This window comes from Danio rerio, chromosome 22, assembly GCF_052040795.2.
Source record: "Danio rerio strain M-AB ecotype USA chromosome 22, GRCz13ab, whole genome shotgun sequence".
In the NCBI taxonomy this organism is placed as follows: Eukaryota; Metazoa; Chordata; class Actinopteri; order Cypriniformes; family Danionidae; genus Danio; species Danio rerio.
Genome location: NC_141042.1, coordinates 36,566,745 through 36,581,475, shown reverse-complemented (window position 1 = coordinate 36,581,475; position 14,731 = coordinate 36,566,745). Strand labels below are relative to the sequence as shown.

The 14,731-nt window shown below is 36.6% G+C and overlaps 1 protein-coding gene across 7 annotated transcripts in view; it reads left to right on the top strand.

Annotated features, from left to right (window-relative positions):
* grm7 (glutamate metabotropic receptor 7) overlaps positions 1-14,731 on the top strand; it is a 367,182-nt gene that overhangs the window by 182,649 nt on the left and 169,802 nt on the right. For all 7 annotated transcript variants that reach the window (XR_015520998.1, XR_015520996.1, XR_015520997.1 and 4 more), the window contains 1 exon segment: positions 790-944. Coding sequence is in view for 3 of the 7 variants with exons in the window: in XM_087302215.1 (XP_087158341.1) it covers positions 790-944 (155 nt within the window). In the remaining 4 variants the exon portion in view is untranslated.

Sequence of the window (14,731 nt, the reverse complement as noted above, 5' to 3'; positions counted from 1 at the left end):
GATCCTGGATTAACAAATATGTATTTTTATTAAGGGATATGTTTAGTTTATGTTAAGTTTAGGCTCATGGTTAGGATTATGCACTTCTAAGTGATTGTTATCCAACTATTATTCGCTTCTGATTTTGAGAATAATTTACAGTTATGGTTGGGTTTAGGGGTAGGAAATAGGTATTCCTCCTAAATCTGGGGGATTCCTCCTAAAACAAAGATAAGGTAGGGGGCTGAATTCTGTCTATTTATTGTAGTCTTGATTCAATCTGATTGGATTATTGCTGATTACACATGAGAGACCAGCTAAGAGCAATCATATCACAAGCTCCTCTCAAAATTAGTTTGTAAAACCTTACTCATTGGGTGCGTTCGACTTCATGCAGTGCTGAGCAGATCGATCGAAATCTGTCTTGAAGCGGTGCATGCTGGTTTGAAATTTTGTCTGGATTGATGCTGCGCCGAAGTGTGGAAACCTCTGAAATAGAGACTAAGCCAAATGAAAATGAAGAAATGAACACCTTCAAATACCTGCATGAAAGCTCATCTGGTTAGTCTTGTCATTAATTCCAACTTCAGTTGAGAACTTTTTTTGATGCTCTTCAATGAATTTATTAAATAATTGTGTATCCATATATGTGCATTATCTTTCTATTGGATTAAACATGTATCTATCTGACACAACTAAGTCCATATGTTTCCTCTCAGATTTTTTTTTTCTTTTATGCAATATCCCAAAATGCTCATAAAAATAAGTGGATGGAATTATAGCTAGTGTTGTGTGTGTTAATGTTCACAGGGGGATCCTCAATGCCACTAAAAGTGCCGATAAAGTGGGCCATTTTCTGTGGATTGGCTCAGACAGTTGGGGAGCGAAGAACAGCCCTATTCAAGGGCTCGAGGACGCGGCCGTCGGCGCTATTACCATCCTGCCAAAAAGAGCCACTATTGCTGGTAAGATGTATTGATTTTATGCTAATGGCCGCTCAGTGTTGTGTAGAGAGTACAATGGCTTTGTGATGATGGTATGATGAGGTGCTAAGTCTTATTCTTAACACATTTAATTACAACTAACATTAATTGTTTTTTTGTTTTTTTTTACTGTTCTACCATTCAGAAGGAAGTGTCTTATAATGTGTGCATCTGTTTGATTTAAAAAATGCTTAAAAAAAGATTGTGATGATTATTATAATTTTTATTGAGCATATTTCATATATAACATAATGCTTTATTTAGATTTTTAGGAGGGAAATCTTAGGATTTGTTTTGTTGTTGTTGTTTTTTATATGGACACTAGAAACACTGGAAAGTTCACTGTTTTGAAAGAGTAATTACTTAATCCTGTAATCATTTGAAATCCACCTTAATATTGAATTTACCTTTGTTCAACACTACAAAAAAAAAAACAAACAAAAAAACAAGCAAACAAACAAAATGTTTGTTCCTTTAAATGAAGGAAGATAGGAAGGAAAGGCTTCATTCCAGTCCTATCTTTTATACCCTTCACCCGCTTACTTCCGTCTCATTTACTCAAATTTATGTATGTCTTTGATTATGTTATACAATTATCCACCACTGGTGAAAAATCTGCTTGGGTTTAAATAAAATGCCCTAAACCCTTGAGCACTTGCGCACTTGGAAACATCACAATTGCGTTGCATTCTGGGACATATAGGTGCTGAGGTTGACATATAAAGCAGACTCGCTTCCTCTGTCAAAATTAAGGGATTGAGGGAACGTCTATGTAAACTTCACTCATTCACTTGATGATCACACTTTGAAACAAGTGAAGGGAAGACTTCAATAGTGTTTGAAGGAAGAAAGACAGGAAAGTAGGTAGGATGAAGGAAGGACTGGAATGTAGACAAGGAAGGAAGAGTGAAGGGAGAAAGGATGAAGGAAGGAAGTAAAGGAATGAAGGGATGGAGGAAGGAAGGAAGAAGGAAGGAAAAAAGGAGGAAAGGAAGGAAGGAAACAAGAGGGAACGATTAAGTACGGAGGGGAGGATTAAAGAAGGGAAGTTTGCAAGTGTGTGTCTATATGTTGGAAGGTAGGAAGAAGGGAAAGAATGAAGGGAGTAAAAATTAAGGAAGGAGGTAGGAAGGAAGGATTAAGAAACGGAGGAAGGAAGGAATGAAGCAAGCAAGAAAGGAAGAAATGGAGCAAAGATTATGGAAGGAAGGAAGGAAGGAAGGAAGGAAGGAAGGAATGAAGGTAGGAAGAAAGGGTGAAGAAACGGAAGAAGGAAGAAAAGAGGCAAGGAAAGAAGGAAGCAAGGAAAAAATATTGAGGAAGAAAGGGAGGATTAAAGAAGCAAGAAGGGAAGAGTGTGTGTCTAAAAGTAGACTGGAATGCAGCCAAGGAAGGAATGATGAAGGGTGGAAAGAAGAAAGGTAAGAAGGAAGGAATAAATGACCTAAGGAAAGTTTAAGGATGGAAGGGAGAATTAGGGAAGGGAAGTTTGCGAGTGTTTGTCTAAAAGTGCACTGGAGCGCAGCTAAATAAAGAAGGATAAAAGGTGGAAAGAAGGAAGGAAGGAAGAAAGAAGGGAGGGAAGGTAGAAAGAAATTGACTAAGGCAAGATTAATGAAGTAAGAATTAAGGAAGGAAGGAAGGAAGAAAGAAAAAAAGAAGGAAAGAAAGAAGGATTAGGGATGGAAGGGATAACCAAAGAAGGAAGACAGGAAGTTTGCGAGTGTGTGAGTAAAAGTGGACTGCAACTCAGCCAAGAAAGGAAGGAAGGAGGAAAGAATGATGGAATATAGGAGGAAAGGAAGGATTAAGGAACAAACAAACGAACATTATGTTGACAACTGTTGTTGGTCAAAATTATTTTTGATAGCTTTACGGTAGTTGCCAGCAAAACTGCAGGATTAAAATAACTCCGAATTATTTATATATATATATATATATATATATATATATATATATATATATATATATATATATATATATATATATATATATATATATAAACAATATTAATGATTTTAAAATAGTCACCAACAGTAAATCCCTCAAATAACACTTCTTTGTTTTGGAGGCTGAAAAATGACCGAACGTGACTGATGTACACAAACACCATTGCACAGTTATGAATCGCCTGTACTATCCTGCAGCTCCCTACAACCCTTGTTTTTGATTGCACAAGCAAGTTTCTTTTGCGGTGTTCAGACTGATGTCAGGCTGAATGGATGGAAGGCAGAAGCGTTGCTCTAATAATAGTCCCTCATCTCCCCGGTGTCTGCAAAACTGTGTCACGTTTGATAGAGAACGGAGCGCAACAGAGTCCAAAAGGCCTCACATCGAACTCGTTTTGTTCACCGGAGATCCTGAATCTGATCCTGACAGGGCATTGTGACCCAGCTGGACCCCTTTTGCAGCCCGTCCTGCCACAGGCGCCGTCTCAGTGCCAGATTAATAAATGAAAGCCCCGTGGTGGTATATTTTGAGACAGACGTGAACTAATGGTTTAAAGAGGCCTGTGGATGGAAGGGGTGAAAGAGAGATGGATCTTCTGTGGAGGAAAAGCCTGGGAGGTTTTAGACTCTCTTTGGCTCAGTTGTTGTTGGGGGAAAGGGATTATTTATCCACAAAGAAAAAGTCTGACTTGTTTTGCACATTCTGAAGTGTCTAAAAGTGTTAATGATTTCAAAGTTAGTCACATTAATACACATTTATTTATTAATATTCATTCATTCCTTCATTTTCTCTTCGGCTTAGTCCCTTTATTAATCAGGGGTTAGAAGAAAACCAATGTAAATTCGAGGAGAACATGCAAACTCCACACAGAAATGCCAACTGACCCAGCTGATGCTTGAACCAGCGACCTTCTTGGTGTGAGGCGACAGCGTTACACACTGTGCTGACACCATTTTATGATATATATATATGTTTAATATATATATAATTTGTTTAAATAATAAATTGGTTTAATAGTTATTGCTTTAAGATGTTTTGTGTGTTTAATTAAAATAACTAAAACAGCTATACTTTTTTTTTTTGTAAATCAACACAATTAAATACATACATAACTTAATAATAATTAAATGAATAATGTATTAGAAAAAACTTTAGAAAAAATATATATTATGGTACAATGTACTATCAGTGTGCCAGTGTGCTATTATATATTTTACTTATTTAAATAGAATAAACTGAAGTTGTATACTCTAATAGTATTTAATTTTTTGCATTTTTGTTAATAGAAATAAAGATAACAAATGTTAAGCCGCCTTTCCACTGCTTGCGACATTTGGACAGGACTGCCGGAATACGCCCCCTTGTGGCAGTCGCACAGTATTTTCAGTGTTGCGTACCATGGGAGACTCATAGACTGCTAAAATATTGGAGGGAATGTGGAGACAACATTAAAAAAACATATTTATTACTTTCTTACTTACATTTATTAACAGAAATGTTATTTTTTATATAGACTTTTTATAATTCAAAAAATAACCAAATAAACTCCTATTTCTCATCTCGCACACACGGACCTGCTTGTACAACACTGAAATACATCACATCCGGTCGGCCGGTAGCATACGGTCTAGTCGCAGGATTTCAAATTTTTCAACAGATCCGCAGCTTAATTCGGACCAGAATTTTCCGCATACGGAAATGATCGGAACTGCAGCTCCCGGACTGCTCTCCATGGGAAATGAATGACTTCCGCTCTGTCGCTTGTCGTTTGTCATGTGCAGTGGAAAAGAGGCCTTAGAATGAAATATAAATATGTTTGTAATGATTAGATCCAGCTATTAAAAAAAAAAAAAAAAAAAAACCTTTACATTTCAACTAATACGAGTTTTGTTGTTGTGTTGTGTAATAACAACCCTGTTAACAATAGAATTACTGTACTAATATTTTCTTCCTTAATGGGCAAGAAAGGCCATTTATCAAAGTATTCAGTTCTAAAATAAGTGACCGGAGAATTGATTTGCTTGTACAGAAAATGTTATAAATAAATACAATAAAATAAATAATAAATCCAAGATTTTTTCTGTTCAGGAAAATGGGATTCTCTGTAATTTCATATTTTCAAATAAAACTAATAAATGTTAGAATAATATATACATTTTTTTAATGATTAGATTAAAATAAGGAAAAACAAAAAAAACAAAAAACAATACACTTTTTTGTTCTTGTTGTATAATGTATCAAAAGTATTGAGCTTTGAAATAAGTGACTACAAAAGTGATTTGCCTGTTCGTTTTTTTTTTTTTTAATGAAAAATACAATACATACAAATTATTATTTTTTTTTTTCTGTTTAGGAAAATAACAACATAGGCTCATTCTGAAAATGTAGCCCTATATACATTTCTGGAGATTGCGAATTATGTATCCATATGTATGGCTGCATTTTATCTTTATAACGAATGCTACAGAGTGGTATGACACTGTCAATTGGTGCTTTTGAAAACAAGAAAACAGCAGGCATGAATGGCACTCGTGGGAGAAAATTGAGATATCAAAGCAAACAAAGCGGACTCTGGTTGATTTGTAAAAACAAAAACTGCAAAAGAACTGTACCACCTGGGATGTATTTTGCGATCTCCAGAAATGTATATAGCTGTAGGTTTTTCAGAATGAGTCTGGGTTGGAAAATGTTCATTCATTCATTTTCTTGTCGACTTAGTCCCTTTATCAATCCGGGGTCGCCTCAGCGGAATGAACCGCCAGCTAATCCAGCAAGTTTTTACGTAGCGGATGCCCTTTCAGCTGCAACCCATCTCTGGGAAATTGGAAAATGTTATCCTTGATAATTCCATATTTACAAGTAAAGCTAATAAATGTTAGAATAAAATGTAAATATGTGTTTAATGGTTAGATTCTGCAAAAAATGTTAGATTAATAGAAGTTTATTTTTTGTTGTTGTTGTATAATAAGCTTGTTCAGAATAGCAATAATGAATATTATTTTCTTCTTTAATTAGACTGCCATTTTCTTATGTTCTTAATGTAGAATGAACTTTACCTGAAATTTTGTAATAAAAAAAGCTTAAATACAATAATAAAAAAAAAATAATAATGTTTTTTTTGTGTTTGTTTAGGAAAATTTTTATCTTTGATAATTCCCTATTTAGATCTTCACTCCTCTCTCCGGTTAATCCATTCAATGCGGCGCTGCAAATGGAAATCGTGTCACACAGTGCAGTGCGTTTTCCAGGTATCCACGGGGTTATGATAGCATCTCTCGGCTCGCGCTGTTTGCCATTTGCTGATAAGTGCGTGGAGCGCAGCTTTACCGGGTCGAGCAATTGCCCCTGCATTTCACAGCACTGATGGAACAATTTGAAAGGCACTCGTCAGGGAAAGCATCACACTTTGCAGCTTTATTGTGCTCTTTGAAACAGACCTATGAAAACAATTGAATGTAGTGCTGCCATGACTAGAGAGTTTGTCTCACTACAGGCGAGAAAAATCTGCTCTGTTTTTGAAGTCAAACGATGTTGTGTTTTTGTGGACGGACGTGAAGCTGGGAGCCATTCGGATGCTGTCTTTGATCTGAAGGTGAAAAGCGAATGGGCGCCTTCTGTATAAATACACAACCTGATGATCTGAAGAGTCATGTTTTTATTTACACTGCACTCCAGACTAAACAATCGCCTCTGAACACCTGCAAATGTGTATTTTGTTTTGGGATGTAGTGACTATTTAGCACTATATGACTCTCAGCAGATAAGTAAGTACTATTGGTCAAATTTTAGATCATCTATTTCATATTTATGAGCTATTCCATTCATGTCCTTATTTATTTAAATCATGGCAAAGTTGACTACTTTGTACATTGTTAGGTTGTTAGGTTATTTTGTGATTGGCAGAGCCTGCATGGTGATTGCAGATTGGTGGGTGGGTCATCCCACCTGAGACCCATTGTGTGGCGTTTATAAGGAGTCCGGCATTCTGTCTAGGGTGGGAGCTCGATTAGCCGGACGTCTAAGCAGGCGCTTTTGATTTATTTTAGTTTGTGTTTGGATCATGAGCTCAGTACACTTCCATACACATACTTTTCACTACTGACTTTCACTTATACTGACTTTGATTGCTTTAAATACTTTTGTTAATTATATGTTTTGTTAATAAATCATTTCTCTTTTCAATTTACCTGGTCCGTATTGTCTCTCTAATGTTGCATCGTTGAGCCGGTTGTAACAACATTAATTGTTTAAATTTTTTTTTTTCTGTACTGGGTGACACGGTGGCTCAGTGGTTAGGACTGTCGCCTCATAACAAGAAGCTCGCTGGTTTGAGTCCCTTCTGGGCCAGTTGGCATGTCTGTAGCTATGTTTCCATCCACCTATTTTTATGCGCATTTTATATATGCGCATAAAAATACAGTTGACGGAAACGCCAAGATGCGCATGCATTTTGAAAATGCACAAAAAAACGTATGCACATAACTAAGTAGGATACACTTTTTATTCGATAAGAAAAGATGGAAACACTTTTACCACACAAACTCCAGCATGCGCATTAAAAAGTCTTATGATTTTGTCATAAGAGACCATGTGATGATAAAAAATGTGTGTGAATGGATAAACCAGCAGACCGAGCACATTATAAAACATCTGAAATGTTGTTTTGGTCATTAAAATGCCTTACCGTTTAAGTATTAGTGTTATTATATTATTAGTGACCTCCAGAATCAAGAGCATTTGTGCTTCACGTCTGACATCTTCAAACGCCACCGTGCGTTCACTGCATGTCACGACTGCCTTCTGAGGCGCAAGTCATTTATTAAATGAAGAAAAGATTGATGCAGCTTCTCCTACTGCAGCAAATTCAGTTTTTACTGGTGATATTTGGCGCCAGTTAATCAGGAAGTAACAATTTTGTTCGCTTTGACTAGTTAAATGGAAACGCAGCTTTATTCGCAACGTCTTTAATGCAATAATCCAGTTTTGCGCATAAAGTTCATTCGCATTTTTGAATAGAATCATAGCTTGTGTGGAGTTTGCATGTTCTCCTCATGTTGGCTTGGGTTTCCTCGGGGTACTCTGGTTTTCCCCAGTCCAAACACATGCGCTATAGGGGAGTTGAATAAGCTAAATTGTCCCTAGTGTATATGTGTATGCGAGACTGTATGGGTGTTTCCCAGTGCTTGATTGCAGGTGGAAGGACATCCACTGTGTAAAACATGCTGGATAAGTTGATGGTTCATTCTGCTGGGGTGACCCCTGATAAATAAGGGACTACCCACACGGAAAGAACCCATTTAAACATATGTTTTAATATAGGTTTTGATATAGGTTTTAAATATATGTGACATAGATGAAATTGGCTGTTTTCCCTTTATTATATGTATTATATGTACATATAATATAGGAAAAGGGCCAATTTCATGTATGTCACATATGTTTAAAACCTATATCAAAACCTTTATTAAAACATATATGTTTATATGGGTTCTTTCCATGTGTGTATGAAGAGTTCACATGCAAAAACCTCTAAATGTCGTCAGAATTGTTCTTCTAAAATTAGCATTTTGTGTGTACGTTCAGTAATATCACTTTTATGCCAAAGTATAAGTTCTTTTTATTTAATTTAAAGTGAAATAACTCAACATAAACCAAAGAGGCTGATAAATGTTCAGTTTCGATGGAAAATTCAGATGGCATTTAGAGGTTTTTGCATCTAAACTCTTCATATGTATGTATATATATACACACACACACACACATATATATATATATATATATATATATATATATATATATATATATATATATATATATATATATATATATATATATATATATATGAACTTGTGTAAATATAGATGTTAAGACTGTAATGACCTTCCAGTCATAATCCTCTAGAAACTGCATTAAGACATTAAGAGAACATTGTATTTTGCATTGAATTTGGTGGATGTAACGGTGACTGTGTGGATGTGTATAAGTTGTAATGTGAATCTGGAAGTGACATGAAACCATTGTGTTATACATTTCCCTCTTTTCCACTATCTTAGAAGAAATAATTGACCTTGTAAATGATTCAGGAACGTGTAGACATTATAGCTTTTTATCTCCTCTCACGTATTTGCCATAGTTAAATTCTAGAACATGCCAGCTACATGTGATACCAATTTCAAGTGTTCGCACAAACATAAGTTTTGTTCTTGGTTATCGATACTTTACCTTGATAATAAAAAATATGAGCTAGGCATCATGTATGACAGTTGCCAAAGTGAGATATATGAGCTATATAGGAGACATATCTTGCATGTACATATAGGGCTTATTTGTGGATATATAGAAGCGGTCCCACTTTATGTTGTGTCCTTAGTTACTATGTACTTACATTAAAAAAATAAATACAATGTACTTACTGTGTTTATAATGTATTTGAGAACACTTGTGGTGCTTTTGAGTTGGGATAGGGGTTGGGTTATGGACAGGTTTGGAGGCATGGGTAGGTTTAAGGGTGGGTTAAGGTGTAAGGGATGGTCAACAGTGTATTTACGAATGTAGTTACAAAGGGTAATTACAGATGTAGTTACATACATGTATTTAATCAAGCATAAGTACACATTAAATACATGTATTTACAGAATAAGTACATTGTAACAAACTATTAATTCCTGTGTAAGTACATATTAGTTAAGGTCACAATATAAAGTGGGACCAAAGAAGCAATACAGTATACCTGTATATTGCCTGTATATGCATATGTGCATATATACTGCATATAGGTTTCATATATGTGCATACTGTATATCCTCATATAGGCTCTTTCCATGTGGTTAAGCTGAAGGAAAATGACTGAATGGATGAAAGTTGATGTGTTATTATAATATGTGTTTGTGTCTTTAAGAACATGATCAGATAGCATGTTTTGATCACTTTTAACAGAGAATTACCTCTGAATTATATCAGAGGGGACCTAAAGTCAACATTTCTGGAGACATTTAGTTTAATGAACCTGGAGCGCTGTCTTAAACTTAATACACAAAGGTCTTGCACTCTTCTAATGGTTTTTGGATATTTTTAATTTCTAAAAAAAACTACATATTACGTCTTTAAACAAGGATTGAATGAATAAATCATTAACGCTTAATGAATAAATGACAGAATGAATAAACTGTTTTAATTAATCTGCAGTTTTAGTTAATCAAAAAGTTGTAGAAGACATTTCGTCTCACTACATGCGAGAAAACCTGCTCTGTTTTTGAAGTCAAACGATGTTGTGTTTTTGTGGACGGACGTGAAGCTGGGAGCCATTCGGATGCTGTCTTTGATCTGAAGGTGAAAAGTGAATGTGTGTGTTGTGTACAAATACACAACCTGATGATCTAAAGAGTCATGCTTTTATTTACACTGCACTGCAGACTAAACAATCGCCTCTGAAGGCCTGCAAATGTGTATTTTGAGAATTGAGTTGACTAGTCTTGGGAAAGGGTGACGTTTTAAGACCAATATAAGATTGTGGCAGCCAGTTGCGTCAGCAGTGGACTGAACGAAAATATAACATAAGCTTTAATCCTCATATATTGCACACACAGTAAACTGGCTTCAGCAGATTGATGAGTACTATTGGTCGAAGGTTACATCACATAGTTAAAATTCCTGAGCTACCAGGATGATTATACCATACCTCTACTTTTTTGTTTTGTCTTTTTTTCCCAATTCTGACCCCTAAACCCATGCACACAAAGAAAAATACTATAGTAATGTATAGTAAATACTATAGTGTTTTTTATCCATACTGTTCAGTGTTTTCTCTAGGATTTTTTCCAGCTGTGGTGGCTGACTTTGTTGGGCATTTTACACAGATCTACCACTACATGTGGCGTTATTTCATTGACAAATGTCGTGGGTGCAGTATTGTGTCGAGATCGCATTAATGTGATAGCCTACGAGCATGTCAATCTCTGCTTGAGCATCGATTTCCTCTGTTCGTGCACAAAACTTCTTGCGCAGCCTCAGACCTTTATCTATAAATAAAGTATAATTATGGAAACTATGTTCATCATAACTGAAAGCTACGCCGTGTTTGCTGGCCTCACGCATCACGCACCTGTCAGTCAGTCAGCCTTTAAGGGTTTAAGGGTTAAACAGAACGCACAGCACTACGAAGGTCACAGAAAAGTTTGCGCTGTTCACTTACCTTTTAATACGTTTTCGGTGCAATTTTATCCCGCTATTTAAAAAAAAAAAACGCTAGAATATTTTAAATAAGAAGCTGTAATGTAGCTGTGGCGTGATGAATTTTGGTTTGGTGCCCCGCCACGGAAGAATGAATGTAGCGGAAAGCATGCTGTTGTAGAGTACTTCAATTAATATGTTGTGGTAATTCTATAGTGGCTGTGGTAATGCAACAAATAGATGTTTCCCAGTGATGTGTTGCAGTTGGAAGGGCATCCTTTGCGTAAAACATACGCTGCATAAGTTAGCGGTTCATTCTGCTGTGGTGACTCTATAGAATAATAAAGGGACTGAGCCGAAAAGAAAATGAATGAGTGAATATACAGTATAATACACCGTACTAAAGTATAGCTCAAAACATAGTATTTACTACAATTTTGTTTTGTTTTTTATGTTGAAAAATCTTCCAAGCCAACACGGGGAGAACATGCAAACTCCACACAGAAATGCCAACTGACCCAGCTGGGGCTCGAACCAGTGACCTTCTTGCTGTGAGCCGACAGCACTAACCACTGTGCTATAGATAATAATATGAATTAGCAATTTAATAATAATAATCGGAAAATTTTGGAAGCGATTAAAATAATTGTGGCCCTTGGATTTGCTATAGCCTCAGGGCCCAATATGTTCTTAATCCGGCTCTACTACACGTATACATTGAATTAATTAGAAATGCAGCACTAGAAATAGCTCATTTGGAAAATAAACTAATTAAAATTTCTACCAATTACTAACAAATTGATTGTATGGTCACTCAAATCACTAACATTCCGTATTCACAACAGTAATAGAGATTCCTGCCTTAGGAAACTGAAGTTTAACATCTGTGTTTCCCAAACACAAGCAATGCAACATGCATCATGACCCTTAAAACCATGCTAGTAATCCATCTTCATCAAATTAACAAAAATCGAACACACATCCAGGCCTTTCAAAACCCTGAAGAGCACCTGAGGCTTCGCTTAATTTCCTGTCTTTATGTGAATAATTGAAGCCATCACATGCTAACTCAGCCACGGCTCTCCAGAGCACCAGCCAGTGTTTCAGCAGTCAGGTAAGTCATGGTGAAATCTAGCTGGCAGCCTGTCAGTAGAGATATCTCTTCTGGACTTGCCCAAACGCTCCGATGTGACGAGCACTTAGCAAAAGACCCAGAGATGCCTGGTGTGTGACGCAACAATAATCATAGTCGTGTCAGTCTCGCGGCTTAGCTACTAGAATATATGATTGCTTAAAGGTCTGTTTTCTGTAGTTGAATCAGTGGTTGTCAGCTTGTTTTGCATCAGAATTTCAGAATTTTGGCTGGAAACCTATTTTTAAAATGCCTTTTGGTTAGCATGTAGCAAAAAATTAAATATAAAAGAGTTCAGGTAACTGTCTTGGTGTTTCCTGCATTTGGTGTTTCCAGCGTTGGTAGCGCTGCGACCTGAAATGTTTGGAGCTTCCTTACCTGGGTCCAGTATGCTCATGTCATCACTATTAGCTGCTGAAAGCAAATCAGTGAGTCTTTTTTGAAGGACGAATTACAAATATGTAAATTTTTTGGTCAGCCAGGGGATAAAATGAACTAAGACAAGATGATCGGTCTCCTATTGGTCTCCTTTATAAATTTTTTTAAAAATATGATGCAACCCACCTGTTGGGAACCACTGCTGTAGACAATCAAAAAGTATAAGAGGCCTAATAATATTGACCTTAAAAATTATTTATTTTTTAAAATTCTAGCCGAAATAAAACTAATCAGACTTTCTCCAGAAGAACAAGCAATATATTTTAAGAAATACTGTGAACATTTCTTAATCTGGATAACATCATTTAGGAAATATTTGAAAAAGAAAAATATATAATAATAAATCATATAGATTTCAACTGTACAATACACTAAACTGAACCTCAACTCTGAAAACTGGACTGAAGCCGCTTCAATTCACTAGAATTTCATATATTATAAGCTTCTTTGACACAATCTACATTGTAAAAGCGCTATAGAAGTAACAATGAATTGAATCATAAAAAAGAAACTGCACTAATGTAAAATGACACCTTAAATGTAGATGTTAGCAGGGAGCCTGTTATAAAATATGTCTTTAAAACAAACCTCTGACTTGTGACTCGCCACTGAACAATCATTCTAAACCTACCCAAAACTTTCGACAGCTCAAACTTTTCTCCACCTGCTGTTACTCGGACGTTAGCATATGAGCTCGCAGGAATCTGACATTCTTGGCCCGGCCCGTAATTGGATCAAACTGTGCACAAAGCGGTTCCTCCTCGCCTTATCATGTGGCATTTCAGCCTCTTGGTTTAGTTTTAATTTGGCCATTAGGCTCACAGCTGGTGGCCAGGTCTCTGCTGTGACCTCCGACTGGGTTTGTTTGTTTGGGTGCTTATTGTGTTATGTAGTAGATGGCTCTCTAACAGTCGGGGGGCTGGAATTGTCACTCCGGGATTTCTGATTATGACCCTAAACTCATAGTGTCAATGCTCCCGCCATCACAAAACACCATTACTGGAGCTAGATTGAAAGGATGGGGATGGATTCCATTCATGCCTGTTTGATAAGGAAATGTACCTGCTTGAAAATACAAATACAGACTTTTCTTGCCTTTATGTGGATTCATGGGGTGTTTGCACTTTATTGTTTTCTTTTTTTTATTATTATTCAGCTATTTATTGCAATTTCCAAATTTACATAAGGATGTATGGTACATGGGGTTTACCACATTAGGTACACAAAACACCCAAATATAATAATCCATCAATTGAATGGAGAAAAGAAGATACAAAAGTTGCTATAAGGATTCAAAGATGCCATGGAACAATCAAAACATTCATTCAATTATTAATTTTTGGCTTAGTCTCTTTATTTATAAATGGTCCCCACAGCAGAATAAACTGCCAACAACCCAACACTGAGAAACACCCATACACTCTTGCATTCACACTTATACTCCATGGCCAATTTCACTTATTCAATTCACCTATACCCCATGTCTTTGGACTGGGGGGGAAACCGGAACACCTACGGCAACATAGGAAGAACATGCAAACTTTACACGGAAATGCTAACTGACCAAGTCGGGGCTCGAACTAGCAACCTTCGTGCTACCCACTGGGCCACCAGTAGGCCACAATCAAAACATTAATTTATTCAATCATTTACTTTTCGGCTCAGTCCCTTTATTGATCCTGTGTTGCCCCAGCGGAATGAACCACCAACTTATCCAGCATGTTTTTACGCAGTGGATGCCCTTCCCGCCACAACCCATCTCTGGGAAACATCTACACTCACTCATTCACGCATATACACTACAAACAATTTAGCCTACATGATTCACCTGACCAGCATGGGTTTGGAAACCGGAGCACGCGAAGAAAACCCACGCCGACATGGGGAGAACATGCAAACTCCACACAGAAATGCCCACTGACCCTGTCGGGGCTCGAACCAGCAACCTTTGTGCTACCCACTCCGCCACCGTGACAGCACAATCAAAACAATTATTTTACAATCAAGGCAAAATTAAAAAATACTGATTTGTTGCTTTTCAATTACAATTCACTTGAGTACTTTTTTTTGTAAACCATAT